General features: G+C 42.7%; 1 protein-coding gene across 1 annotated transcript in view; it reads right to left on the bottom strand.

The window, feature by feature from the left end:
* Positions 1-26249, bottom strand: part of RORA (RAR related orphan receptor A) — a 240889-nt gene that overhangs the window by 6184 nt on the left and 208456 nt on the right. The window contains exons 3-5 of the mRNA XM_056866028.1: positions 9280-9365; positions 2677-2818; positions 1003-1398 (exon numbers count right to left, since the gene is read on the bottom strand). Coding sequence (XP_056722006.1) covers positions 1003-1398; positions 2677-2818; positions 9280-9365 — 624 coding nt within the window. The remainder of the gene's footprint in view (positions 1-1002; positions 1399-2676; positions 2819-9279; positions 9366-26249) is intronic.

Raw genomic sequence — 26249 nt, 5'->3', positions numbered from 1 at the left:
CAATTCTGCATGCTATTGAGAGACAGATGGGTATGATTTATTGAGGCTCAACCCATCAAGAAGCTTTTCTGCTCAAGACCAACTGAATTGAATGGGAGCTGTACCAGAGCACAGTGCCCATTTCCATGGAAGACGGGCTACCATTTGAAGATGGACTGCTATTTTAATGTTCTACCTTAGCCACTAAAATATCTTGGGTTGATGAACACATGAACACATGAAGCTGCCTTATACTGAATCAGACCCTCGGTCCATCAAAGTCAGTATTGTCTTCTCAGACCGGCAGTGGCTCTCCAGGGGCTCAGGCAGGGGTCTTTCATATCAACTACTTGCCTATTCCCTTTAACTGGAGGTGCCGGGGATTGAACCTGGGACCTTCTGCATTCCAAGCAGATGCTCTACCACTGAGCCATGGCCCCTGATGTTGATCTCTGTTTTCTTACTGCTGAATATCAGTAATTCCTTAGCCAGTGGGCCCTCCATACAGAAAGATTTCTTTCCAATTAAACAACTGTACTGTATATCGTGCTAGATACTGCTGCTCGATATTAATTCAATCAGTTACTTAAGGAATGCTGGGGTTCATCCGCTCACCCACAAAAAACTTCATCAGTGCCAGGATACATACAACATCCCATCATTTAGTGTAGGCAAGAGGGGAAAACTACCAGTTTGGCTAATCTGCACACACTCATGGGCAGCAAGGCTAGTGAAGTGTGGGTCTAGCAAACTATTCTCCTGGGGAGATCTGTTAATCACTCTAGTGAATGACAGATTTATTGTGATTCGGACCCAGGCCAAGATTATTGATTTGATGAGCACCATCAGCTCCAGCTAAAGTCGAGGTAACAGAGGAAAGAGTTACAGCCACACAGTTGTACATAGTTAACCAAAATCTCAAAATGATTTCAAGCAGTTTAAGTGAGCCAAGGCTAAACAGCATTGCTCTCATTCCAAAGGGTAGTATAGCAATTACACAGGAAAGTCTTCTCTTGTTATTACCTAATTCTGCCATGGACACAGTAGGAGAAGTCTCTCCATTTGTAAAAGAGCAATAAGGAAAGAAGCCCGACGCTGGTGTGTAGTCACATATCGGTTCTGGTTTGATTCCGTTAATATCAAGCCCCGACTGGTCTGGAGAAGGCTGTATGTCTAAGTAGAAGCTGCTAACTGCAGAGTCTGCTTTGCTACCTTCAGGGGTATGCCCGTCAATGTAATTACTGAGGTCCTCGTGCAGTTCTGTGAGCCCGTTGGTAGTGATGTTGTACGTTGGTGTCAAGGGTTCTGCCTCTCCGGGTTGCTGTTGGTGATCTCGTTGCTGCTGCTGCATCCGGTGTTTCTGCACTTCCGCGTATAAGCTGTCCCTCTGCTTTTTTGACATTCGGCCAAACTTTACAGCTGAAATGTATTCACAAGCAATACAGTTTATCACCATTGGTACCCACTGAGACCCACCAAGCTTCAAGTTAACAGACGCTACACTGGCAGCAGCAGTAAAATGCTTCGTTAGAAGGACATACAGTACCATGATTAACTCCAGGGTATCTATCAAGCAGCCAAAAAACCACTTGTGGTTGGCCCTATTGACTGTGATATCAACTGGCGTATTATAGGTAAAGGTAAGGTAAAGGTCCCCTGTGCAAGCACTAGGTCATTCCTGACCCATGGGGTGATGTCACATCCCGACGTTTCCTAGGCAGACTTTGTTTACAGGGTGGTTTGCCAGAGCCTTCCCCGGTCATCTTCCCTTTACCCCCAGCAAGCTGGGTACTTATTTTACCGACCTCAGAAGGATGGAAGGCTGAGTCAACCTTGAGCCGGCTACCTGAAACCGGCTTCCGTCGGGATCGAACTCAGGTCGGGAGCAGAGCTTGGACTGCAGTACTGCAGCTTACCACTCTGTGCCATGGGGCTCCTAAGCATATTATAAGACTACCATAATTCTATGGGGTTTAGCATTTTTTTTAGCTTTTTTTAAAAAGAAAATATGAAGTGTCACATGTGTGAGAGAAATGCCTTGGTTCTAAAAAGAATAGATGAGGAGGCTCATGTAGAACCAGTCATTAATGGGCAATTCCCATAAGAAAAAAACAAACAAGCATTAGAATTTAATCACACCAAATAGACACAAATATGTTTAATTTGCATAGCAATCTTGAGTGTCAAATCTGGATAAATCTTGAATTTCTCTTGGAAACGTAACTCTTAACTTGGATCAAGTCTTCAAGAAAGAAAGTTTTAGCAGTGGTTATTGTGGTATCTGTGCAGCAGTAGCAGGACCTCACAGGTACTTTTCCAATAAGTTTTTTTTTTGGGTGGGGGGGAGAAGAATGTGAAGATATGGTTGAAAGATGATACAGGACACCTATATGAAAGTTTGATGTTCTGAAATTAGAAACATATCTAACAAAAATGTAACAAAACTACTTAGAATAGAAAGAAACTGATACGTTTACGGTCACATCTCATGATATGACAAAGTTTGAGTAATGTGGGATATTTTTATGTATATATAAGAGCGCAAAGAAGTCACTAGCTGAGCTGATCCAAAATAAACTTATTGATTTATGAGTCACAGCATATTTCAAAAATAATGTTTTAAGAATGGGATGAGCAAGCAAAAAGCTAAAGAGTGTTGCACATACAAGACAGCTGACCTGAACTAGTAAAGCTCACCATCTCGAGACATCCCCACTGCAAGGCATTTCTGTAATCGACAGTGTTGGCAGCGATTTCTACTAGTTCGATCAATTAAACAATTCTTCTGACGCGGACAGGAGTACGTGGCATTACTCTGCTGACTCCTCCTGAAAAAACCCTGTAGCATAAATCATAAAATGTAAGAGGGAGATTTATCAGTGGCAGACTCCTAAACGTTAGCCAATTACTCAGAATTGACTGCATGGTTAACTAAAGAAAATAAGCGGAGCCCATTTATAACATTAAAATAATTTTTGTCCTCAAAGGGGGAAAACTCCCATCAAGAGTATTTATTAATATTTGTTCATAAACAATAAGCTACTAAAAGCATTTTTTATATTTCAGATATATGCATATAACTGATGGACTTCTCCTCCAAGAGTAAGATCAGTGTGATGTTCAGCTTCTCAGTGTGGTGTAGTGGTTAAGAGCAGTGGACTCTAATCTGGAGAACCAAGTTTGATTCCCCGTGCCGTCCACATGAGTGGCAGACTCTAATCTTGTGAACCAGGTTGGTTTCCCCACTCCTACACATGAAGCCAGCCAGGTGACCTTGGGCCACTCACAGTTCTTTCTGAACCCTCTCAGCCTCACCTACCTCACTAGGTGTCTGTTGTGGGGAGAGGAAGGGAAGGAGATTGTAAGCTAGTTTGATTCTCCGTAAAAGGCAGAGAAAATCGGCATAGAAAAACCAACTCTTCTTCTTCACGGATACCAGGCAAAATAACTATGAAAGGCCACTTCTTTGTTCTTTGTTCTTGCTTAACTTGGCAACCTCCTCAAGAGGTGGGGGGGGGGCTTTATATGACAAAATTACAAGGGACTGTTCAAGTAAAAGCACTGTCAAAAATGGAGTGGCTAATGGTAAAGGAGTTTATAAAATGTACTACTGTATGATTAAAGCAGTATAAAGGAAGCCATGGCCCTCAGTCTGCAATAGGATGTTTTGGAGGAGATTGGTTCATAGGGTCGCCATGAGTCGGAAGCGACTTGATGGCATTTAACACACACACACACACACACACACACATACACACTTTAAGCTTTTCGGAGAAGACAGTATTGGTATTGGTTTGATGGCAGATAATAATTCATTAATTTATTTAAATTATATACACCCTGCCTTTTGGTCTGTTGATGAACAAGGAGACTTACAACAGTGCCATTAAAACCTACAGTTGACCAGTTGTTTTTTTCAAACTGCTTTAAGTGTAAAATAGTGTTAATTTATTTTTATTGTAAGCCGCATTGGGAGCTTACAATATGGTTAAACAATCAGTCAACAAAATTAACTAATTGTGAAATAATGGTTGTGAAAGGGGGAATTTGTTGTAGAGATAGGTTTCATTTATTATACTCTGAAATTATCATTGCAACAGTTATCAATTAAAGAGGCATTTGTTTTCTGTTTGGTAATGTATGAATGTCATAAGGAGTGGGGAAAACACCCTTCTGTGCCTTTTGGATGGTGGAGTTGTTGCTTCTCCCGCCCCATTGCTTTTTGAGCCTGACAGAGACTTGAACCACTGCTCTCATACTTGGTCTTTTGACAATTTTCGTTTAATGAATTGATTCCTACAGTTCATTAACATGCCCACTTCCACTTCTGTATACACATATGTCTTAATTAGCTGCTCATTGGCTGTTTAATTACAAGAAAACAGCTGACAGCTGCCTTGTTGCATCCTAATGGCAGACACTCTGGAAGGGATACACACCAGCCCATGACAACAAAGACTTATTCATAATCCCATGATTTATGGCCAACAGTTACACATTTCCACGTATCATTACATTTCACAATATACTAGTAATTGCCAATTAGGGACTAGATAGTTCTCCCCACCACCACCCTTTCATTCTTTTGCATTTTCCTAAACCAAACTCTCAATTTATTTCTAAAGTATAAAAAGCAAAATACCAAATCTGGATTTTTTTTGTCCACAGATTCTGGAATACATTGCAACATATTTTGAAATATTTTTACACAAAAATCTTGATTAATTGTATATGGGACACCAATTACTTTCATCATTGTAATTCCAGTTGAGCAGTTGAAAATGCATGTTTATTATAAGTTTACTTTAGAAACCACAAATGAGAATGAGCCACCATAGATTCACTATAAAAGGTAAAGGTCCCCTGTGCAAGTACCGGGTCATTCCTGACCCATGGGGTGACGTCACATCCCAACGTTTTCTAACGTCAGCTCAAGGTCACCTATTTCTAGCAGGGACCGTTCATACAGCAGCAGCAATCAAGCATTGGGCAAGCAAGAGATGAACATGCATTTGTGAACTCTCCCTCAGAAAGATGACCCTGTGTCACAGTGCCTTATAGGAGGGCGAAGGAGAACTAAATAAATTTTAGAAAAGTTCCCTACAACTGTGTTTTATGTTTCCCATTCAAAATCTAATCAACAGTTAAACAGGCCTAGCTAATCTCTGCAAATCGATCCTGATTACGCAATCTTACTTCAGAAAAACAGCCTTGCTAGGCTGGACCAAGATTCACCAAGTCCAGCATTCTTTACAAGAAGCCCAGTAATCAGCAGACATTTGGTGGTCTAGCCCTGCCCTGGAGAGGGATTGTCAGTTTCAGGCGTCTGTCCCTAGCATCCCATAAGCAAACTCATCCAGACAGGTAGCTCTGAAGCAGTAAAACTTTATTAGGAGCAAAAGACAGATTAAAGGACTGACTGCCTACAGGCAGGTGAGGCTAGTAATGGGGAACACAGGCAGGTTACACATTAAAGACACTACGGGCTGAAAAGGTAAACATTGCTAGGCAACCTCGAGATAAGTGGTTCTCAGAAAGACAGACTAAACACTACCACAGCTGAAGAAAACAGGATGAGCAAAACTGTACACAGACGTTCATAGGCATGAGAACTAAGAACCTGACGTGTGGCCAGAACCTGGCCTGACTCAGGTGAAGAGCCTTTGCTCCAGCCAAAAAGGCAAAGGCCTGACAGTGATGGATTTAACTTTGTAGATATCAGCTCCCTTCAGAGTTTAGTGCAACAGATGAACTAGGATTTGCCCATGAATTGTTGGGTTTCTGATCCACTTTACCCACAGAACGATCAAACCAATGTCCGCTTCATCAAGGATTCAGTACTCAGGTCACCACGTGTACTGTACACTTTGAAAGAGAAAATACTGCCTCAAGGGAAACACACCAGAAAAGAATTCTGTTACCGTATGGATTTTGGTGAGACAGAGAAAATGGAGCACGTCCGCTGGCATGTAATATATGTATGAATAATAATTGAGAAGCGCCTAATGCTGCTTTCCCACCTCAACATAACCCTATTTAAACCCCTGGTAGATGTGTGGTGTGGGGTAAGCAGCGAGGATCATCCCTCAACAAGCACCAGGCTACGGGGAGCAGGAACAGGCAAAATGAGGAGAAATGGCACCACCACAGTCATTGGGCACTCCCTGGCCACTATCGGCCTGAAGGAAATCCGTTCATAGTAGAACGTGTGGGCTAGCTCAAGGAAAGCAAGAAATCAAAAGAAAGAATAGAGAGAAAAGGCCGAGGAAGTCACTGCTGGGCCCAAACCGATCTGACGGCCTGGCAAGGAAAGGGGGCTTTACACCCCTGTCAGAAGCTCACTGCATTGCTACAAGATGCTCCCAAAGACTGTCTTTAGCCCATAAAGTAAGAGTGATGTAAGACAGAGAGCAGCAAAACAGAGGCAGACATAAGGACGTGTGGCATTTGCTCCAGAGGGTGTGTCAGAATAACTCATTTGAAATGTAGCCAAGAGCGACATCATAGTAAATATACATGCATCACAGGTTTTTGTCTTGGAAACAGAACAACAACATCCACACCGCTACAGTATTAGTGCTGTGGAGACACAGATTATCTACGTAGTCTCTCTTTCTCTCAAAGTGAAGTAGAAACCTTGTCAAGTATAGGATGCAAAGCAATTACATGTCAACAGGAAATACTAATGAGAGGACGGCTTCCACAATTTCACTCTCAGAACCTTGCTCCCTGTTATGCTGCCTTAGCAGCAAGGGGACCGCAACGCCCCCCAATACAATACGGAACAACCATTTTGTACAAAATTATAAAAGCAATTCCAAGTCCCATCGCATGCAGAGCACTTTGCCAATCAAGTTTGCCAAAGGTGCATGCTAAAGTTATTTTTCTCCTCCTGTGGCCTCTGTTAGAAGAACAGTTAGCTTCAAGTCACATTGGGAATGGCAGCAGCTTCAGTACACTGTTGGACATCTGTAGGAACCGGGGGTTTCTATTGTAGAGCAGGAACGACCAAGGTGAGAGCCGCAAAGCACTCAACCTTGGCAATGCGACACACCAGCCAGTATTATTCAGAATGAACGTGCTTTCAAATTTCCATTCTTAAAACCCTCCAATTCTGTTTTAAGAATAGCAGAGCTTGCAAATTAGCCCAATGTAGCTGGGCTGCATAAAGGTTTAATTTCTTTTGGTTTATCTTGTTTGTCACATAGGGGGAAAGATGCAGATTGTCAGCCTGGAGGTCCCTAGCTGAAACATTACATAGCAGGGATATGCTGGGTAGCCATTCTGTGCTGTCTTCTTCAATTTAAATGTTAACCGTCTCCTGTCGTGCAGAGCTGAGGAGACTGGACAGACAGTATGTTGTCATTTTCTTACAGGTCTAGGCCTGATTGGCTTTTTGCAAGGTCTTCCTCCAACAATAATGATTGATTTACATGTAAGAGATGAGGGTGGGGACACATTGGCCCAATTGTGGAAAGATTAAATTTTAAACAGGAGGCAGGCCAGGAAGTCTCTCTTCCTTTTGGATGAGGGACTATCTAGTTGAGCTGTATAATTTTACATTACATAGCTTTGTCTGAATTAGGTTAGACCAGTTCTTGGAATCTGTATATCTCTGGGGCCCTACGGCCACCAAAGTCAGGCAGAAAAGAGACAGGATTCTGGCTTCTTTTATGCTGCTTCTACCTGCCTCTTCTCTAATAGATGTTTGTTTAATTCTAACAAAAAAACTCTGTCTGATCAGAAACCTTTTGAAAACAAAACAAAAAGGTCTGCCTAACACTTCTTGGTGACACAATTTGCAAAAGGCTCTGTGTCCCGATTTCTAAGGGGGGTCTCAAAACCTTGGCCTGGAGTGGTCCGATGCCTTAAACTACCAGACACAACACCTGTTCTCAGAAATGTGGGACAGAAAATTTTCCAGTGCTTTATTTTTAGCAGAAAATCTTCCATTTCTAAAGATTTATTGTTCCATAAAATAGCAATGAATGGATGCTATTGCCAATATGGTTTTAGGCAAGCTTGGCAGGTTTGAAGTTGTAATTAATGTTTTTCAGATGACTGTCCTGAGGAATTGTATGAAGAGGGTATATGTATGTTTTTAAAAGGTAAAGGTAAAGGTCCTCTGTGCAAGCACCAGGTCATTCCTGACCCATGGGGTGACGTCACATCCCGACGTTTTCTAGGCAGACTTTGTTTATGGGGTGGTTTTCCAGTGCCTTCCCCAGTCATCTTTACCCCCAGCAAGCTGGGCACTCATTTGACCAATCTCGGAAGGAGGGAAGGCTGAGTCAACCTTGAGCCGGCTACCTGAAACCCACTTCCATTGGGATCGAACTCAGGTCGTGAGCAGAGCTTGGACTGCAGTACTGCAGCTTACCACTCTGCACCATGGGGCTCTTTATGTATGTAAACAGTGTCAGGGAAATACAACTGAAAACATATAATAATCTAAATTTTAAAATCGTTATGAATTCAGCTGATTGCCTATGCCGGTCAAGTAAAAATCAAAGTTAAGATGCTTATTTATGTCTTCTTTATCTATCTTCTTATAATCCTTACTACAGCTCTGAAAGGCAGACTTATGTAGTATTATTACATAATCACCACCCCAGTATTGCAGATAGTAGCTGAGGCTCAGAGAGAAGGACTTGCCTAAGGCCACCTAAGTGAGTCCTCAGAAAGGCAAGTTTCAAACCAGGGGCCTTCTGGATCCATTTGATCTCCTAACCACAATGCTGTATCAGATTTATATTTAAAACCTATCCCTAACCTGTGCCCGAATCTCCATGCCATCATTTTAACAAGAGTGTGCTTGCAAAATATGGAGGGAACAGAACTTTTTCATAGGACCAGGTGTTACAGAAGTCTCACCACAAGCTGAGTCCAAAGGAAAAAATCCCAATACGGTAGGAGAAAGTGAGCTTGTGTAGCCTCTTGAATAGACTAGTCTTTTCTATCATGGTCTCCAAATTAAGCTTAGTTTCAGAGAGAAGGTTTAGAAGTACCTGTGAAACCAAATTAAGCTTAGTTTCAGAGAGAAGGTTTAGAAGTACCTGTGAAAATACCTAAAGAGGTATCTGGGGACTTTAAGTCTTAAGAACCAATGTGAGTTTAGGGCAGCTGCTACTTCAGAAGAAGAAAAAAGCGCAATAAATTAAAAAAGGGGATTCATTGTATTGATCAGAGCTGGTCAGGTACAGAAACAAAATGTAATCTTTCCAAGAGGCAAGCATCTGTGGGAAAGACTGCCCACAGTCATTTTGTTCTCAGATTGTATATAGATTTTTAGAAGCTTACCTTGCAGCCCTCACAGGTAATGACACCATAATGGATTCCTGATGATTTGTCTCCACAGATCTTGCATGGAATAATTTCAATTTGAGCTGCAACAGAACCACACAACCAGTTAATTATATTTTCTCTTAAACACCTTATAAAAAAAGCATTCCCTGATCAGCATTTGTAAAGTGAAAACTAATAACCTGCTCAACATTCTACTACATTAACTATTCATTGCCGCACGGTGACGGTCCCCTTAGGGGCCTTGTACTAATTTATGGCTGCTTGTTATATAATAGCTTTCAGGTTATTAAAATGGGCCATCTGAGAAGGTGCTTAAAAACCAACGACGTTGTGAGATTCAGTATTTCAAAGCCAAGAGGCAGCTGGACACACGAATCCCTGCCTTACCCAAAGAAATAAGGATTTGTAATGAAGGAGGCTCATGCCACATAGCAAAGAGATGCACAAGGTAGAAACCACACCAGGTGCTGGAAATACTTTATAGTTAGCTGATTCCTGATGCATTTAGAACATGCATGTCCTTTCTTGGGAGAAAAACTAGAATAGGAAAGTAAATTTCTGTTCTCTTCCAGATCAAACCAAAGTACAATGAAACAAGTCTATGACAGAGCAAATAACACACAAGTGTTACCGGGCATGTGTGATGAAGACCTAAGGTAGCATTGGGAAGGCACCAAGAGCCCTGAAGGGCTTGTGGAGACAGGAGAGATTAGGTGCACAGGCAAGAGGGTGGGGAGAAGTCGAAGGGCACCGTGGGGAACGCCCATGGGGCTGGTATGGCCAGGAATACCCACAGCTGGGTGCGGGTGGCTGGTTCAGGCAGATGCGATACACAAGGAAGTGATACCAGGCAGGATTGGAGTCGCAGTTCAGGACAGCGGGGCATGGAATCAGGGGGCTGGATCCAGTAATTCAGGAGGCCGTGATAAGGAGCTGGGCAGCGCTAAACTGAGGAGGTTGGAAGCCCCAGCTGGGGAGTGAAGACAACTACCCTGGGCCCACAGAGTTGAAGGAACCTCTCCGGCGTGGAGTGTAATGGTCTCGTGAAGGGAGTGTGTTGTATTCTGGAGAGTGAGGGATAGAACCCCAACCTCAACCTAGCCTCCCATGCCATGCCCCAAAGTCTCCGCCCAGGCCCCAGTCACACCCAAGCTCATTGATTCATTATGTATCTATCATACTGGCTTGAAGCAAGCCAATATCCACTTCTCCATGAATTCCCCTGCTTAATCACACAGGAAGAGACTAACAATTTTATTTTTGGGGTTTAAAGACCCAAACTGTCAGAATAAACTGAAGCTGTCTATTTAATGAATAAAGTGGAAAAACTTTTAAAATAGCAATAAAAACGTAAGCTAGATTGCTCAGAGTGTATTCGAACCTTTGATAGCATTGCCTTTAATGATCAATGCTTTATTTCTGCTCGTTGGGTTCACTGCAGAAGAGTGAAATCAAAAACATATAGATTCCTTTGAGTTGTCTTACAAGTAAATGGAGGGGAAGACATTCACTCAATTACTATTCTAAATGTCTGCTTTGCAAGGATTCTAATTAAAACAGAACCCTCGTCAGAAGATCCTGTACCTTCTCTTTGCCCTTTAAAGGGCGTACATTTTTCTTGTCTGATGAACGCAAAATTGCTTGCTTGCAGGTTATGCTATTTTTCATATATTTTTCAGGAGGGGGAAATGGGGTATTTTCCTCACATATCTCTTTCATCTTTGTCATGCAAATAAACACTTGCTCAAAACATATCCATATGCAAACAAGGCACATTGGGAAACTATTGAAAGCAGCATTAAAGAAAGTGCACACACACCCAGCTTTGTTTCACTGTTATGGAGATGGTGTTAGTATTAGCCCAACCACTTACCCAATTTTTTCCAGGAATGTACACATTGCACAACTGAAGTTGTACCTTGAAGTTTATTTGGTCTGTACATATAAACTACAGCAACATTTTCCTGCTTATCTAAAATAAGGTCATTCAAGGGAGGGAAAACGTTTTAGACTAGAATTAACCTGAGTTACAGGTTAACCTGATCTGCCAGAGTAATGCTTGGACTGCTTTTGGTACAAGCATTATTGCTTGAGCTAATGTTAATAGAAACATTCACACACTTATAGTTTCTTATAAACTTTTGTCCAAGGTTTAAAAAACAGGATAGGTTGGGAAAAATCAGCATTATAGATGAAGAGTTAATACACGGAAATTGTGTCCTAATAGACACAATCTACAGGATCCTTCGTCACATACATTCTGGCATATGCCCTGTTCTTTCCCAGGAACATGTGTGTGTGTGTGTGTGTGTGTGTGTGTGTGTGTGTGTGTGTGTGTGTGAGCCTTCCAAGGAACTGTACACAAAGTACAATTAAACCTTCAGGGCTGGAGCTACTTGTTCTTGACTGATATCTTGGGGGGAGCAGGGGTCTTTCGATCCTTTGGGTCTCTTTTGGGACCTTCCTATTTACTCCTGGCAATTGGAAGGCTACTAATAACTCAATTCCCCCGACAGCTCCCTATTTGTTCTTCCTCAGCCAGGAAGGAAGAAGGAACCTGGGCTTTGGGGACTCACACTATTAAACAAACAAGGATAAATTATACATTACCCCCTGCCCATCCCTGAAAGAAAGAAAGAAAGAAAGAAAGAAAGAAAGAAAGAAAGAAAGAAAGAAAGAAAGAAAGACAGACAGACAGACAGACAGACAGACAGACAGACACCCAGAGTTCATGCATTGCATAATTTAACTTTTCTTAGCAGAGGACTTGAATTAATTTACAGAACTGTATGCTTCTTTTTCTTTCTTTCTTTTTGGCCCTCACCTGGATAGCCTAGGCTAGCCCAATCTCATCAGATCTTGGAAGCTAAGCAGAGTTGGCCCTGGTTAGTGTTTGGAGGGGAGACCACTGAGGAAATCCAGGGTCACTATGTAGAGGCAGGAAACATTCTATTGCCTTGAAAACCCTACAGCGTCAGCCCTATAGTGTTGCCATTAAGTCGGCTGCAACTTGATGGCGCTTTATACATACACGCGCTTTTTGTTTAAGCCTATGTATAAGAGCCTCTGAGAAAGAGCTCAGATGTCCAGACGTCCCTGAGCAGGTGCTCTGTAGGCCTGCACCATCAATCAGCAAGGAACAGAACAGAGTCTCATCAAATGCTGCAAGACTTGGCTCCAATCCTGGAAAGCCCTTAATCACACACTTCAAGCAAGCACCTAACTTTATTTACTACTCAAGCTAATCGTCTGGTTAAGTAGAAGCACTGGCCTGATTGATGTGTAACTCGCTACGATGAAATGAGAAACGAAAAGATACGATCGCTGCGCAATCTACATGCCCAGCCATCAGTCTCTTCTCCATAGAAAATGATGCCTAGTATTAAGGCAACGCCCACCAATGAGTCACAGAGTCTTGCAGTGGCCTGGCAGTGAAGACAGCCAAGCTCAGGTGAGATAAACTTCTCAAAGGGACCTGAAAGGAGTCTTACAGTTCACTGCTATAGCTTTGAACTCTCTGACAGCCACCCCCCACCCCCAAGTCCATAAGTATTAATCATGAAAACCTCTCTGGATGAAGTTTAACTTGAAATACGGTCACCAACGAAGAAACGGTGACATAGATGAGATGTGGGAGCCGAGAGAAGGGCCACAGGAAATCCTGACAAATCTTACAGTCCCTTGGAACATGGTTTGTCTACACTTGATCTTAGCCAAAAGGCCAAGAAGCGATGGTTTGGCTGGTTTTATAATCATAGAAATTGAATTTCCCCCACCCCCCAAACACTGCTGTATTCACAAACCTCAAAGCGAAGAAACGATCATTAGTATCAAACACAACAGGTGTGTTTGGGCTCTCTCAGACTAACAGACCCATTGTGGCATAAGATTTAGTGGTCTGGAGACCACTGAAAAAGCTGATGCCACAATACATTGGTAGTTGCTAAGGTCTCAGGAGCCTCCTTTTTGTTTTTGCTGCAGCAGACTGACACAACTAGCCTTTGAAATTTAATATAAACACATTCCATACACAAAGCAGAAAGTGTCACGCTTATCAAAGACAATCATTTGTGTTGGAAACATTGCTGCTGCTCTTTATAAGTCTATTGATTAAACATGAAGTCATACATAGTCAATGACACTCATACATATTTAGCAGCATAAACAAGAATACTACATGTAATGTGGTATTTGAAGCAAACCAACCAACTGAATTAAACAAGGAATCATTTGACTACATAACATTCTAATCCCAGTACATTTTCAGCTCCATTACCCAAATAATTTGCTTTCCTGTGCACCCTAAAGTAATTCATGAAGATGAAGTATTATTCACCTAAATTGTCTGATGCTTGCAATGACATTCTGGTTTCAACAAATTCCTAAACACTGAGCTCTCAAAGCTCAAGATTGCATGTGTGTGCGGTGTGTGTAAAAGCACAAATAGTTTGAACTGCCCACATCATTATCTTGTCCAACCTAAATTTTAGGGACCTTATCCATGTGCCTTAACATCAGCATCTGCAATTTCTCCATCAGGGACCATGGAGGACTGAGCTTTGCCAGTTGTCCTCCGCTCAGATAACTCCAGGATCCAAACTTTAAATAAGAGTGAGTTTGGGAAGATTCACATTCCCAGTTTTCACCATGGTAAAGACTGAGGATTCATGTTCAAAATAAACTGCTTTATATAGATTTCTTGGGTAAGACTGACTACTGTTAAGTTTAGAGCTTATTCAGATCCGTGTCATGCATTACCTTTACACTTGTACACCCAAGATGCATTACTCTGCCCAATGGCACGGCTGGCAGTACACCTGGTACTTTGCAGAGATTATGTTATTTCAACTGAGGTCTATCATTAGCATTGCAGCTCTTTTTGTTATTAATGTCTGCAGTGAGTAATCCAGCATTACTTATTTAATTAATAATAATAAACCCTTGCCATTGCTGGCACACGTGCGGTACTTTCCCTTACACCACAGCAGCATCTTCATTAGGAGGCTACCTGATTGGCAGTATATTATTCACTAGCAACATTTTCAGAAACACCTGTGTCGAAGCAAAAGATCATAGCCGCATCTGTTTACATCAAAGGTCCCCAATGTGGCACCATGATACCCACCAACACTTTCCCTGGCCTGGCGAGGCTTTTGCCCAGCAAGACCTCCAACTGGCTGTGCAGATTTCTTAAAAAAACATTGCTCTGACAGGAGCTGCCTCCACAGCACGAAGAACTTCACCTATGTGACTGAAGGTAAGCTGCAGCAGTCATTTTGTGGCTGGCTCTGAATCCCGCAATGGTCATTTTGTGGCTGCCCCCACCATGCTGTGTCAGAATCCCGAAGGTACCCACGGTCTCAAAAAGGTGGGGGACACCTGGTTTACGTAGTCCTGGAAACAACAAGGCTTCATTCCCATGCACATATCTAACGGATGGAAAGGGAATAGAATCAAAGAGTTGGAAGGGACCACCAGGGTCATCTAGTCCAACCCCCTGCACAATGCAGGAAATTCACAACTACCTCCCCCACACACCCCCAGTGACCCCAACCCTCCCCCCACCATGTAGGATCCCACAATCAAAGCACTCCCGACAGATGGCCATCCAGACTCTGCTTAAAGACCTCCAAAGATGGGGACTCCACCATGCTCCGAGGCAGCACATTCCACCGTCGAACAGCCCTCACCATCAGAGGCACTTTTCTGTTCCTTTGCCATACAAACAACATGAAAGCAGTCCACTGAATATTGTTCAGTCAGCACCACACACGGATACAATCAAGAAGAACTGGTGGGGTTGGGCCCTCTTATTACCGCAGCCGATGCCAGAAGTCGTATGACATCAGCAGCACTTAATTGCTCACTTGGTGGCTTATGTCACACGTCGGTGACATGTGGTGGGAGGGGAGAAAGACACCCTGCCCTACTGAAGTCCTTGGGTGTGTGCAGGGAAAGACACACTTCCAATTTTCACAGCATCCTTTCCAAAAGAGCAGCATTTAAAAAAAAAAAAAAAAACACCCTTCACATTGCAAAGATTGATCTGTAGATGTTGAATTCCGTCAGGGACACAGGAGTGTGTGAACACCTAGGAATGTGCCCCTTCTATTTTTCAGCGGCTATGTCAAAGCTTCCCTTATCCTTTCCCAGTCATCTCATGCAGACTGATACAGGCAAGAGAATTCTGAAGCAACGGCTCAGAAATGACAAAAAGCAGAATCCAGGAACAGCTTGATCAAATGGAAGTAAGACCACGAGGCAGAGAAGCCTTCTTCCTGTCCTTGGACCCTTCTTGAATTCCTAAAGCAATATAGAAGAGGATGCTTGTGACCAGACTGAAAAGAATGCATTTTTAAAATATGTCTGGGAGTGGGTGGGAAATCCACACTCCCGATACTAAACGTTTGGGGTACCATTCCCTTAGCAGCAACCCTCTGCTTACATTTATATTAGCAGTAAGTCAAAAATTCCTTTCTGGTTACAAACAAAAAGGTGCTTTTTCCCCCTCTACAATGACACCAACATATCCCAAACTTGACTATTACTAGCCACTGGTCCTAATCTTTCTAGCACTAATGCAACCTCCAAGCATCATTTTGAGAGGATGAACTATTTAGAAGCTACGCAATGAGAAGAATATCAAATAAAAGAGCTGCAGAGATTCCGACTGGTAACTGCAGAATCAACTGCAGGGCGTCAGCCGTTAGATGTCGCTGCAGTCAACAGAGCTGAGCTTCAGCTTAGGAAAGGAGGGAAAAGAGGGCCTGTGGGACCTTAAAAACTGATTGATGTATTGCAGGCTAAAACTTTGGTGGACTAGAGCCTACTTCGTCTGATGCCAAAATAAATCAGTCAAGTCTTTAAAAGTGCACAGGGCTTTTTCTTGCAGCAAAACCAAAAGACTATCACCACTACCACTTTGTTCACTCACAAGTTTAGAGCGATGGACCCCCCACCCCGCCCCGCACACCATTAATTTTCCGCCCGCAAGCATTTCCCCTCTGCTCTATACAAGCTGATTACAGTGCACATTGTACGCATCTTGAGGACTGACAGCATATCGGTCACAAAACCATGCTTCTTTTTGGCCAGAATATCACTGCACCAAGCTTAAAAACATTCCAGTGAATCACAGCTTTCAAGTTTTTAAAGCCATGCGTTTGAAAACTCTTCAAGCACGTCAGAATGTTTTAAACTTACACTTTTAAAGAAAAACTGCCTTAAGGGTTTGGAAAATTCCTGCAGACGAGATCTCAAAATATGTATGTGGTTAAAACCACACCACAAATAATTATTTTTAAAGCCAATTTCCTGGGGCCGGTAATGTCCCAAAGTTTAGACAAAGTGAAAGTTTAGACAAAGCCCATTGTTTTTCAAACACTGCTGCACTGGAAAAGGAAAAACACCTCTGTGCTCTCAACTTCTTCCAATGCTACTTTCCATACAGTTAAAAGGGATTTTGTTTTTCCTATTTCCTACTAAACACAATTTACACCTTGTAAAAAAAGTTAAGCTTATACCATTCAAACTTCTTGGAAGTTATGATGACATCTTTAACTGGATCAGCTCTAAGCTGAAGTGCAAAAGCTGTCTCGCTGTATTAAAGATTTAGAAAGCACAATCAAACTTCATCAGAAAAACAGCAGGGTAATGTTTCAGCTCCTGAAAATGAGAATGCTTTGGAAATTTACCGACATGTGAAACAGAGATATTATGTTGTAACCATAGCTGGGATGTGTACTGCATAATCCCTGGTCTGCTGTACTACTATAAGTACATGCTATTAATTTTCTACCATGGACTGATCAGGTGCCAGAAGGATGCTCAACTGTCTAAAATTTGTTACAATGGTGTTTTTTTTTGCCCTGAATTAGATTTATGAGAGCATTCAGTGAAGCAGCCCTTCTGGTCCGGGACTCCTTCTTAATGGGATGTGAGCACGATCCAGACCCTTCAGTTGGTGAAAAGAAGCACATCCATGATTAAAGAGAATTTCATTAAACTAATACTATGTCATCAGTAAGAGCTGCTGGAGTATAGAATAACTTGTATTTAATTGCAGATGTTCTGTTGGTAAAAAAAAAGGGGGGGAGACACCACATTACCTAATACACGGAGGCTGTGTACTCATACGCCTTAGGCAGCCCCTTCATTGTGGACAGAGCCCTGATCCAAGTTTTCACTGGCCCCCATTTCTCTTTTTTTCTTTGCTTATGATGCTCTATTTTTATATCCCAAGAGTTTGGCTACTGAAAGCCTGCAATAATTATCCCTTCCCATACAAAACATGCATCTTAAATTAGTGCTGCAAGCTTTAACCAGGTAGATGGATGAATAGCCTTTAGTTGATTAATCGGGCAAGACGACTCTTAGTGGAATAATAGTTTGATTCTCACATTCCAAAACTGATACAGCATGTCAAAACTAAGTCCACTCTTTCATAGTAACAGGGCTTTTATGCTTGGCGGTTTCCCTCATAGTTACCCCTCCAATGACTTCAGGTCTTTGGTTTGATTACGCATGCTATTTCTGACCGTCAAGAGGTCGCCTCGTTCTCCCCCTGTGTTTCCCTGCGTTTTGCCCATTGTTTTCAGAGACCTGTTTTATCTCAAATTTGAAAACGCAGGGGGAGAGCGAGGCGACCCCTGACAGTCGGAAATGGCATGCATAATCAAAACGAAGACCCGAAGTCGTCAGAGGGGTGACCCCCAAAGGGAAACAGCCAAGCATAAAAGGCCTTAGTAGGGGTTAGAAAAAAATTAAATTATGTGACACTTCCTTTAATACCTCTTCCCCCAGAAAGTAGCAATAGTGAGATTTCAGTAATATGGAAATTTAAGTTTAATCTGTCAGCCACTTAAAAGGCAGACAATTAGTCTATTGAAAATTCTTTAAATCAGCTGATAACACAACAACACTAGTTAATTTTTCATCCAAGAGTTTTAGATGCTAGGTAAACTTGTGTTCTCCAAGTAAGCTAAAGTTGAGGTTAACACTAGTATTTAACACTAACTAAATCTGTTTAATGCCGGTCTCCAGAATGACAGTGTCCTTGTAATCTGCTTTAGATAAAGAAGTGCCAAGCTTAACGATTACATAAGCCCATCACTGAGCACAGAAACAATAATCAGATCAACTTTTTTTTTATTTGTATGCAAAGGCTATTAGAATCAGCTGACTTTTTCCAATCCAATTTAACACCGCAAAAGCCCCCTTTTCATAGAACCCAGCTGAGATTGGACAAATTAGATGTTTGCAGAGGGAAGTGCTTTGTTTCCTCAACCAAACATTTTGCCTTTAGTCAAATTTTATTTTAAAATAGTTTGTGTGGGGGAAGGGAAGAAGTTAATGCTTAAAACAATACGGGAAGGAATAATGTGGACCAAATACATTCAGTAATGAAAAGTACTGTAACAATTAACTTTCCCATTGAAAATAAATATTCAAGAAGAGCCTTAGGAACAAAGCAAACCAACTGCACAATTCCCTAAATAGAAGAAGAAGCCATTGTAACAGATATTGTTGGGGAAGGATGTTCCACTTAAAATTATTTTTGAATCTATAATACTTAGCGCAGTTGCACTGGATCAAGATGAGTGGCATTCTGGCTTGCTAAATTGTGTGTGGGTGTGTGTAAAGTGTAGTTAAGTCGCAGCCAACTTATGGCAACTCCGTAGGGTTTTAAGGCAAGAGACTAACAGAGTTGGTTTGCCATTGCCTTCCTCTGCATAGCGACCCTGAAACTTCTTGGTGGTCTCCCTTCCAAATAGTAACCAGGGCCGACCCTGATTAGCTTCTGAGATCTGCTGACATCAGGCTAGCGCTGCTAAATCACCGTCACAATAAAAAGTCTGGGATCTTGGGATTTCATCCCTGTTCAGTACTACAGGCAGTACTTGTGTTCGCTTATCTGCTCACAATCCGTGTAAATATGTTATATGAAAATGGAAACCCATGCAGGTGAATTGTACATTCTATTAAACGTTGCTACATCACCTATTACCTGATCCTGTTAACTGGAGGTGCTGGGAACTGAACCTGGGTCCCTCTACCTCCAAAGCAGGTGCTCGACCACTGAAGCCGGGATTTATCCCCTAATGGGAAAGCACTGGTTTCAACACACAGAGGCCAAAACGGCTTGAATCCCAAACACCTAGGCAGTTGCTTTCTTGGCACATCCTACTAGACACCTATGATTGTCAAAAGAGGCACTTCAAGATTTCACCTCTGCAGGTACCACAAGGAGTCACCACAATCAGAGCCTGAGCATCTTCCAGAAGCAGCAGGAGATAGAGGCCTGGAATGTATCAATATGAAGGGGAAGGAACAGGGGTTTAAATCTCATTTGGATTTGCATTTGACAGTTTCAAATGCTATAACCTGCCCTGAGTATGTAAGATACAGCAGGACTCACAAAATGACTAAGGGAGCTATTTAGCAGCTCTCCAAGAAGCATGGCAATGCTTGCCATTACTTCTCAGATGCAGCTCAGTTCTGTATTGTAAATTATACTCTTACACAGATTTTATATTAAAAATTGCCTTAGGGTCACCATGCCAGTAACAGCACATCAGTATGTGCCCATTTCTAGAGGTGATTTATAATGTAGCTGTAAAGCAACATTTCTCTAGGAAGAGGACAGAAATATCCTTTGTCCTTCACCAAGTTCAGCCTCCACAACTTGCTGCCTGAGAAGATTTGTACAGTGCATGCCAAGCCTTGAAGGGAAAAACACGGGGCTCACACACAAGGACTTGCAATGACTCTCTTTCAGAAGGAACCTGGGTACCTGAAACATTGGAATGGAGCCTAAACCATTTTATGCAAAGTATCTAATTGAGCTGTGAGTGGCACGCTTAAAATACCCGTGTCTCAAGAGGCAAGCATGTTCTGAACTACTGTAATAAGCACTCTCCTGGCTTTTTGAATGCTTGTTGCTGCGTGCCAAATATTAATGTATAGTTCTCTTTAATGCATGCCTAGCCTAACACTGGCATACAAACACCTGATGCTTGCTTTCTTCTTGCAGTCGACAATCTTGTTTATCTGTCCATTACATTTTTATCCCGCCCTTCCTCTAAGGAGTTTAGGGTGGTGTACATAGTTCTCCCTGTTTTATCCTCACAACAACCCTATGATGTAGATTAGGCTGAGAGAATACAACTGACTCAAGGTCACCCAGCTAGCTTCATGGTGGCGGTGGTGGTGAATTTGAAATCAAACCTCTCAATCCTTGTCTAACTACTACACCATCCTCTCCTGTCATCTAGAGGTTATCTTTCTCCTAACGTAAGGTGAGATTACTTGTGTTCAATGTCTACAACACATTTTCCCACAAGAAAATGTAGAAAACAACAAAACACGATTAAGATCAAACTATCCCATTAAATTTCTCCATAGCTGCTTAATTCAGGATGGAGGACACCAGTCCAAAGGGAAAAAAAATTAGTGCTGTCCCGGACAGCATTCTGGTTCAGACTTTGATATATCTTCGGGGAAATGTTTTTCCACAAAGGTAGACAACCACCCCAAATGCATCAACTCAGCAGGTCCTCCCAAATCTAAACACGATATATCATATCACTATATCTAATTCTCAACATGGCTACATCTATAGATACTTAAATCCACAGTCTGGGGCCATATAGAGACTTCAGATGCAAACCCAGCACTGCCATCTCTCCTCAGCAAGCAGGCAAGGAGGACCACAAGCTGCCCCCTCTGTGTGAGAGGAGGGAGGCAACCTTGGAGACAGGGAAGGGCAGCAATAGCATGGGTGGCAAGGCAACAGCTGTGAAGAGGGGAGGCTGTGGCTGGCCAGACAAGCAGAGGAGGGAGGGAGATAGTGGCAGCTGTAGAGATGTTGAGGAAGGGGAAGATGGGTGGCCAAGTGAGCAGGTGAGGCAGGAGAGGCTGGAAGAGTGAGGGAGATAGCAACAGCTATACCGGCAATGGGGTGGGAGCAGCTGGCACTGGGTGGGCAGGAAAGGCACTGGGGAAGGATGAAGTGGGCAGGGGAGGAAAGGTGAAGGAGAAGTAAGAGGCAGTGGCAGAGGAGCAAGGGGGTGAGAAAGACAGCACGTTGGCAGAACAAAGCACAAACCGTGGTGGTGGTGGTGGACATCCCCTCTCCTGTGGGTCCCCACTTGTAAATAATACTAGGCAACCTCAATTGTCAAGAGAGTAGGTCAGTTTCTTTATGGTATTATCACCTTGAAGAGCATTTAACAAATAATCCCAGTTCTATAACCCTCCAACTATCAGATGTCCACACAGGCCAGCCAAACCAGAAGCCTGGTACATATAGTGGGTTTCCATCTTTTTCCAGGACTGGAGGGCCATGTCCCTTCCTTTCAGGGCTACTACTTCTACTGTTGGGCTAGCATTATTTCTGACAGCTCAGCAGCATTTTAACAAACAAGCCAGATGCTTTGGTTCTTGTAGGTTATCCGGGCTGTATAACCGTGGTCTTGGTATTTTCTTTCCTGACGTTTTGCCAGCAGCTGTAGAGGAGTAACACTGTGTTACTCCTCTGAAGATGCCTCCTCTGAAGATGCCTGCTGGCGAAACGTCAGGAAAGAAAATACCAAGACCACGGTTACACAGCCCGGATAACCTACAAGAACCAATGAACTCTGACCGTGAAAGCCTTCGACAATATTTTGAAAGCCAGTTGCTATTTGGAAGTTGGGAGGAAGTGAACTGCCCAGCTCAAAACCCAAATAAGACGAGATCTTAATCAAGATTGTGTTTCAGAAGCAACACACTCTAAAAAATTAACACACTCTGAAAAAAATTAAACCAAGATGACAGAAATACATAGCATTTTATGAATTATGCAGTCACTAGTTCTAAGGCAAGACAGCCTGAATAGTTTCCTTTGGTTTCCTTTACCAAAGAGTAATAGTCCATCACTTGTATGTCTCTAGAATATATCGACTGGAAGGGCCAGCACCTGGTGGGAATTCAGATGAGAGACCACCAAGGAATACCAGGGTCATGATGCGGAGGCAGGCAATGGCAAAACACCTCTGCTTCATCACTTGCCTTGAAAGCCCCTATGATTGCTGTATTCAAAAGAAATCCCCAATGTATTTCTTGAATTACAAGCCAATTTTTCCAATAAAGGTGCAGGCCAAAATTTGGCTAGAATGGTAAGTGTTGAGCTCGGAGCAAATTTTCCCTAAATACAAATAAGAAATTATAAAACGATCGTACCATGTCTGAATACATTTCATGGGATGCTGGTAGCAATGTTGCATCAAGGCCAGCCTTGCAAATTAATCTACAAAGTTACTGACTTGTGCCCCCCCCCCCACACACACACATACACACACCGGCCTACTGGCCAAAACTGATGTTTTTCATGGCAAAAACAAAGAACCAATTTGGCTCCAACTCACAGAAAGTAAAGCCTAAAGCAACAAAAGGAGGGTGCATACAGACACAGTCAATAGAAAGTCACTCCCAAAACCTTTCAGTGGGACTCTCACTCACACACACACACACACACACACACACACACACACACACACACACACACAAAATAACCAGACAAATTATTCCCTGAATCTACAAACGGTAACTGTTTCCAAAAGCTCACATGGTGGCAGTGGCTGGGTAAGGATTTCTGCTCTACAACTTCAAAAGACCAAGATAAAATGTTAGTATAAATATTGTGGCGCACAATAACACTTAGAAACCTGTAATTATTTATACTCTGCAGATTTAGGAAGCCTGTAATTACTCCTTACACTCTTGCCAATGTCTAGCCCATTTCATAATTGCCAACACTGGCTCAATTGAAAAGAATTAGCCACAGTGTTTAAAATCTGGTCCACATTAGCTTCCATTCAAACAAAAGCATGCTACCTCAAGAAAGGAGAGGAGAGGTCTCCCCTAGGTTAAATCCTGAGGGAAAATGAGACTATTGGAAACTGTCAGCTTATTGTACAGTTAGTCGTTCTCCCTCCCACTTTTAAAATACAGAACATAAAATATATTATAATAACAGCTGTGTGTTTTCAGTGCCAACCCAATTCTTGAGGAGCCAGGATATTACCTAGCACCTGGACTGCTTAGGATAACAACAATCAATCATAATGCTATGAAGATTCTACAATCTCACAGAACTCAAAATAATCAAATTGGTAGGAAGTTCAGAACTTAAAAGCATTACGGGAGGGGCTGTGGCTCAGTGGTAGAGCATCTGATTGGCATGCAGAAGGTCCCAGGTTCAATCCCCGGCATCTCCAGTTAAAGGGACCAGGTGACATGAAAGACCTCTGCCTGAGACCCTGGAGAACCGCTGCCAGTCTGAGTAGACAATGCTGACTTTGATGGACCAAGGGTCTGATTCATAGAATCATAGAGTTGGAAGGGACCACCAGGGCCATCAAGTCCAACCCCCTGCACAATGCAGGAAATTCACAACTACCTCCCCCCTCCACACCCCTAGTGATCAAAGATGGCCAAGATGCCCTCCCTCTCATCATCTGCCTAAGGTCACAGAATCAGCACTGCTGACAGATGGCCATCTAACCTCTTAAAACCTCCAGGGAAGGAGAGCTCACCACCTCCCGAGGAAGCCTGTTCCACTGAGGAACCGCTCTGACTGTTAGAAAATTCTTCCTAATGTCTAGACGGAAACTCTTTTGATTTAATTTCAACCCGTTGGTTCTGGTCGAACCTTCTGGCACCTCGGCACCCTCCTCTATATGACCACCCTTCAAGTACTTGAACATGATTATCATATCCCCTCTCAGTCTTTTCCTCTTCAGGCTAAACATACCCAGCTCCTTCAACCTTTCCTCATAGGACTTGGTCTCCAGACCCCTCACCATCTTTGTTGCCCTCCTCTGGACACGTTCCAGCTTGTATACATCTTTCTTAAATTGTGGTGCCCAAAAGTGAACACAGTACTCTAGTTGAGGTCTAACCAGAGCAGGGTAAAGCGATACCATCACTTCGCGTGATCTGAACACTATACTTCTGTTGATGCAGCCCAAGACTGCATTTGCCTTTTTAGTTACCGCATCACACTGCTGACTCATGTTCAGTGTTTGGTCTACTAAGACCCCAAGATCCTTTTCACACACACTACTGCTCAAACAAGTCTCCCCTATCCTATATTTATGCATTTGATTTTTCCTACCTAAATGCAGAACTTTACATTTGTCTTAGTTCTAGCCCACTTCTCCAGCCTATCAAGATCATCCTGCATCTTGGCTCTGTCTTCTACCGTATTTGCTACCCCTCCCAATTTAGTATCATCTGCTAATTTAATAAGCATCCCCTCTATTCCTTCATCCAAATCATTTATAAAGATGTTGAACAACACAGGGCCCAGCACAGATCCCAGAGGAACTCCACTACTCTCCAAATGGATGAGGAACCATTAACTAGCACTCTTTGGGTACAATCTGTCAACCAGTTGCAGATCCACCTAACAATAATAGGATCTAACCCACATTTTCCCAATTTGTCAGCTAGAATACTATGTGGAACCTTATCAAAAGCCTTACTGAAATCTAGATAAACTATGTCTACAGCATTTCCCTGATCCAGCAAGGTAGTAACTTTCTCAAAAAGGGAGATAAGATTAGTCTGACATGACTTATTCTTGAGAAACCCATGCTGGCTCTTAGTGATCCGATCCATCCTTTCTAAATGCTCAAGGACTGACTGACTGATGATTTGTTCGAACACTTTTCCTGGTATAGAAGTCAAGCTGATGGGTCGGTAGTTACCTGGATCCTCCTTTTTCCCCTTCTTGAAGATAGGGACAACATTTGCCCGCCTCCAGTCTTCTGGCACCTCACCTGTTTGCCAAGACTTTTCAAAAATAATGGACAGAGGTTCCGAAATTACATCTGCAAGTTCTTTGAATACCCTTGGGTGCAATTCATCTGGCCCAGAGGATTTTGTTTCATTTAAAGAAACCAGGTGTTTGTGCACTACCCCAATGCCAATTCTAGGCTGCAAATCCCTTCCCTCATCACATGTTCTGTTTATGCCATGTTGAGCACCACTTCCCTCAGGAGAAAAGGCTGAGGAAAAGTAGGAATTGAGGAGTTCTGCCCTCTCTTCATCTCCTGTTACAATTTCACTTTCCGGTCCACGCAATGGGCTTATCTTGTCCTTGTTCTTACTCTTACTCTGTATATAGGAAAAAAAACCTTTTTGTTGCGTTTAGCATCTCTCTAGCCTAAGTTCATACTGAGCTTTAGCTTTCCTAACACTCTCCCTACAAGCACTAGTTATTTGTTTATATTCCTCTTTGGTTATAAGGCCCTCCTTCCACTTCCTAAATGAGTCTTTTTTATTTCTCAACTCTTTAAAAAGCTGTTTATGGAGCCACCCTGGACTCTTTAGGCTCCTCCCATTTTTCCTTCTCATAGGAATGGTTTGGGATTGCACCTTCAATATTTTATTTTTAAGAAACCCCCACCCTTCTTGAACTCCCTTCTCCTTCAGTTGAAGCCAGCTTCATGTGTTCATGTGTATTGTTTCACACAATACAAAGTTAAAGTTGTGGGATTCACTGCCACCAAACATGCTTATATACACTAAAAGGTAAAGGTCCCCTGTGCAAGCACCGGGTCATTCCTGACCCATGGGGTGATGTCACATCCTGACGTTTACTAGGCAGACTTTGTTTGCAGGGTGGTTTGCCAGTACCTTCCCCATTATATACACTAGCTAAGACTAATTCATGGACGACGGATCAATTAGCCTTGATAGCTCAATGGAACCTTCCCAGAGCCAATGAAGACCCAAATGCTGGGAACCAGCAATAGGGGGAGATGCTACTTTCATTCCCTGCTTATGAACCTCTCAGAGGTATCTGCCTGGCTTCCAAACCAGAATGCTGGACTAGCTAAACCTGTGGTTGGATCCAGTTGAGGACACTTATGCTCTATAAAGAAAAACCCTAGCAAAACAGAAAACAGCGTTATCCA

This window comes from Euleptes europaea, chromosome 20 (genome assembly GCF_029931775.1).
Source record: "Euleptes europaea isolate rEulEur1 chromosome 20, rEulEur1.hap1, whole genome shotgun sequence".
NCBI classification, from domain to species: domain Eukaryota; kingdom Metazoa; phylum Chordata; class Lepidosauria; order Squamata; family Sphaerodactylidae; genus Euleptes; species Euleptes europaea.
This window is presented reverse-complemented; position numbering and strand designations above follow the sequence as displayed.